The following is a 3,678-nucleotide window of genomic DNA, read 5'->3' on the forward strand; positions in this document are numbered from 1 at the left end:
GTCCAGCAGGTCGTGCCCTATTTACGGATTTTTATTTTGGCAATAAATTGGCTGTTGGCAGTCATATTGATTCGTATTCTTAGTAAATATCCCCCATGTTGTTGTATCGTCAGATCGGCATTAACTTAGTATTCTAATTATATCAAAATAAAACTAAACTACTATATGTGTGATGTTGCTATGACAGGGACATGTACCTCTGACAGCCACTTCCAAAATGAAATTAGGAAACCAAACTTTCTGGGCGGAATTAATCCTGATTGGTTTTCCACGGAATTTACTGATTTCCATTTTACTCTTTGTCTTTGTGTTATTAGCATACACACTGACCCTATTGGGGAATAGTTTTCTGCTATTTACCATTGTCCCCAGCCCTCCGTTGCACACGCCTATGTACTATTTCCTTTGCAATTTAGCCTTTCTGGATTTGTGCTATGCGTCCAACTCTCTCCCGAAAGTATTATTGGATGTATTTTCTACTCAAAGGAGGATTTCCATCATTGGGTGCCTGGTGCAGATGAACATCGGCCTGTTCCTAGGAAGTTCCGAGTGTATACTATTGGCGGTGATGGCGTATGACCGGTATTTCGCCATATGCTTTCCTTTACACTATACCGTATACATGAATTGGAGGACATGTAAAATAATTACACTCATTATGTGGTCAGGATGTTTAATCTTTTCAAGTATCTTCAAGACTCTTGTGTTCTGTAGAGAAAACACCTTGGACCACTTTGTCTGTGAGCTATTGACCCTTCTCGAGCTGGCGTGTGGTGACCTCAGCTTTCATAAATTAACTATATTTGTGGTAGGTATATTTACACTATTATCACCATTTCTTTTCATTGTGGTGTCCTACATCTGTATCATTATATCCATATTAAAGATCCACTCAGCCGGTGGGAGGTCTAAAGCTTTTTCTACATGTGCTTCCCACCTGATTGTGGTGGGTATATTCTATGGGACCAGTATGACCATGTACCTGGGACAAACGAAGACCTCTTCATTCAACCGGAAGTATATTTCAATTTTATATGGTGTTATGACCCCGGTGTTAAATCCTTTGATCTACACCCTGAGGAACAATGAGGTGAAAGAAGCTTTTCAAAGATTATTGACCAAGTATTCGGCAACACGGAGAGGTTAATTAGTACAGCACTGACAGATACTAAATTCCCACGGAGACCGCACCGTTATTGTGAAAGGTAGAACAGTAACCTTCTGTGACATAACGTGGTTTATATCTACACTATGATCCACAACTTCCTCCAAGTTTATTTTATAGAACAATATTCAACATTTTGAAATGCAAGGAGTGATATTGCTGAGTGTGGGTGGGTGTCGTAGCCTGTCTGATAGAAAGTTTAATGGTTTAAACTGATACCCTTTATACATCATATCGAGTGATGTTGTAAACTTTTTATTGTAAAGGCTCCGCAAACATGTCTGCAAGTATTCGGATGTCTGAGACAATGTCGATGTCAACAGCCAAGAGGGTTCTCATAATATCCAGGTGATCGGGATGCTGGCGTTCAGTTTACTGGCATCCTGAATACCACCAGGAGACATAAATGAGGATGTCCATGCCAGAAAGGTTGGGGGGTAGGTTTTTGGTTCTGGGGGGATGACACACTGGCCGGGTCCATCAGACACACAGTTTCTTACACTGACAGGGTCCATCAGACACACACACATACAGTTATTCACACTGGCCGGGTCCACCGGACACACAGATAATCACACTGGCCGGGTCCATCAGAAGCACACATCTCATCACACTGCCTGGGCCATGGAACACAAAAAGCTGATCACACTGGCCGGGTACATGGGAGACATGCAGCTGATCACACTGGCCGGGTACATGGGAGACATGCAGCTGATCACACTGGCCGGGTACATGGGAGACATGCAGCTGATCACACTGGCCGGGTACATGGGAGACATGCAGCTGATCACACTGGCCGGGTACATGGGAGACATGCAGCTGATCACACTGGCCGGGTACATGGGAGACATGCAGCTGATCACACTGGCCGGGTACATGGGAGACATGCAGCTGATCACACTGGCCGGGTACATGGGAGACATGCAGCTGATCACACTGGCCGGGTACATGGGAGACATGCAGCTGATCACACTGGCCGGGTACATGGGAGACATGCAGCTGATCACACTGGCCGGGTACATGGGAGACATGCAGCTGATCACACTGGCCGGGTACATGGGAGACATGCAGCTGATCACACTGGCCGGGTACATGGGAGACATGCAGCTGATCACACTGGCCGGGTACATGGGAGACATGCAGCTGATCACACTGGCCGGGTACATGGGAGACATGCAGCTGATCACACTGGCCGGGTACATGGGAGACATGCAGCTGATCACACTGGCCGGGTACATGGGAGACATGCAGCTGATCACACTGGCCGGGTACATGGGAGACATGCAGCTGATCACACTGGCCGGGTACATGGGAGACATGCAGCTGATCACCCTGGCCGGGTACATGGGAGACATGCAGCTGATCACACTGGCCGGGTACATGGGAGACATGCAGCTGATCACACTGGCCGGGTACATGGGAGACATGCAGCTGATCACACTGGCCGGGTACATGGGAGACATGCAGCTGATCACACTGGCCGGGTACATGGGAGACATGCAGCTGATCACCCTGGCCGGGTACATGGGAGACATGCAGCTGATCACAGTGGCCGGGTACATGGGAGACATGCAGCTGATCACAGTGGCCGGGTACATGGGAGACATGCAGCTGATCACACTGGCCGGGTACATGGGAGACATGCAGCTGATCACACTGGCCGGGTACATGGGAGACATGCAGCTGATCACAGTGACCGGGTACATGGGAGACATGCAGCTGATCACCCTGGCCGGGTACATGGGAGACATGCAGCTGATCACAGTGACCGGGTACATGGGAGACATGCAGCTGATCACACTGGCCGGGTACATGGGAGACATGCAGCTGATCACACTGGCCGGGTACATGGGAGACATGCAGCTGATCACACTGGCCGGGTACATGGGAGACATGCAGCTGATCACACTGGCCGGGTACATGGGAGACATGCAGCTGATCACAGTGACCGGGTACATGGGAGACATGCAGCTGATCACCCTGGCCGGGTACATGGGAGACATGCAGCTGATCACAGTGACCGGGTACATGGGAGACATGCAGCTGATCACCCTGGCCGGGTACATGGGAGACATGCAGCTGATCACAGTGACCGGGTACATGGGAGACATGCAGCTGATCACCCTGGCCGGGTACATGGGAGACATGCAGCTGATCACAGTGACCGGGTACATGGGAGACATGCAGCTGATCACCCTGGCCGGGTACATGGGAGACATGCAGCTGATCACAGTGACCGGGTACATGGGAGACATGCAGCTGATCACACTGGCCGGGTACATGGGAGACATGCAGCTGATCACACTGGCCGGGTACATGGGAGACATGCAGCTGATCACAGTGACCGGGTACATGGGAGACATGCAGCTGATCACCCTGGCCGGGTACATGGGAGACATGCAGCTGATCACAGTGACCGGGTACATGGGAGACATGCAGCTGATCACCCTGGCCGGGTACATGGGAGACATGCAGCTGATCACAGTGACCGGGTACATGGGAGACATGCAGCT

General features: G+C 50.1%; 1 protein-coding gene across 1 annotated transcript; it reads left to right on the forward strand.

Annotated features, from left to right (window-relative positions):
• The first annotated feature begins 217 nt into the window (after nucleotides 1-217).
• On the forward strand, nucleotides 218-1,147 carry LOC146063078 (olfactory receptor 13C9-like). The gene has a single exon (XM_083175092.1). It carries the CDS (start codon nucleotides 218-220, stop codon nucleotides 1,145-1,147), a length of 930 nt encoding a protein of 309 aa, XP_083031218.1.
• Nucleotides 1,148-3,678: the final 2,531 nt, after the last annotated feature.

The sequence above is a fragment of the Crinia signifera genome, chromosome 3 (assembly GCF_055691185.1).
Source record: "Crinia signifera chromosome 3, ASM5569118v1, whole genome shotgun sequence".
Lineage (NCBI taxonomy): Eukaryota > Metazoa > Chordata > Amphibia > Anura > Myobatrachidae > Crinia > Crinia signifera.

Bases quoted from the DNA above. Each gene is read 5' to 3' on its own strand.
- LOC146063078 (XM_083175092.1), top strand. From the start codon at position 218: ATGAAATTAGGAAACCAAACTTTCTGGGCGGAATTAATCCTGATTGGT.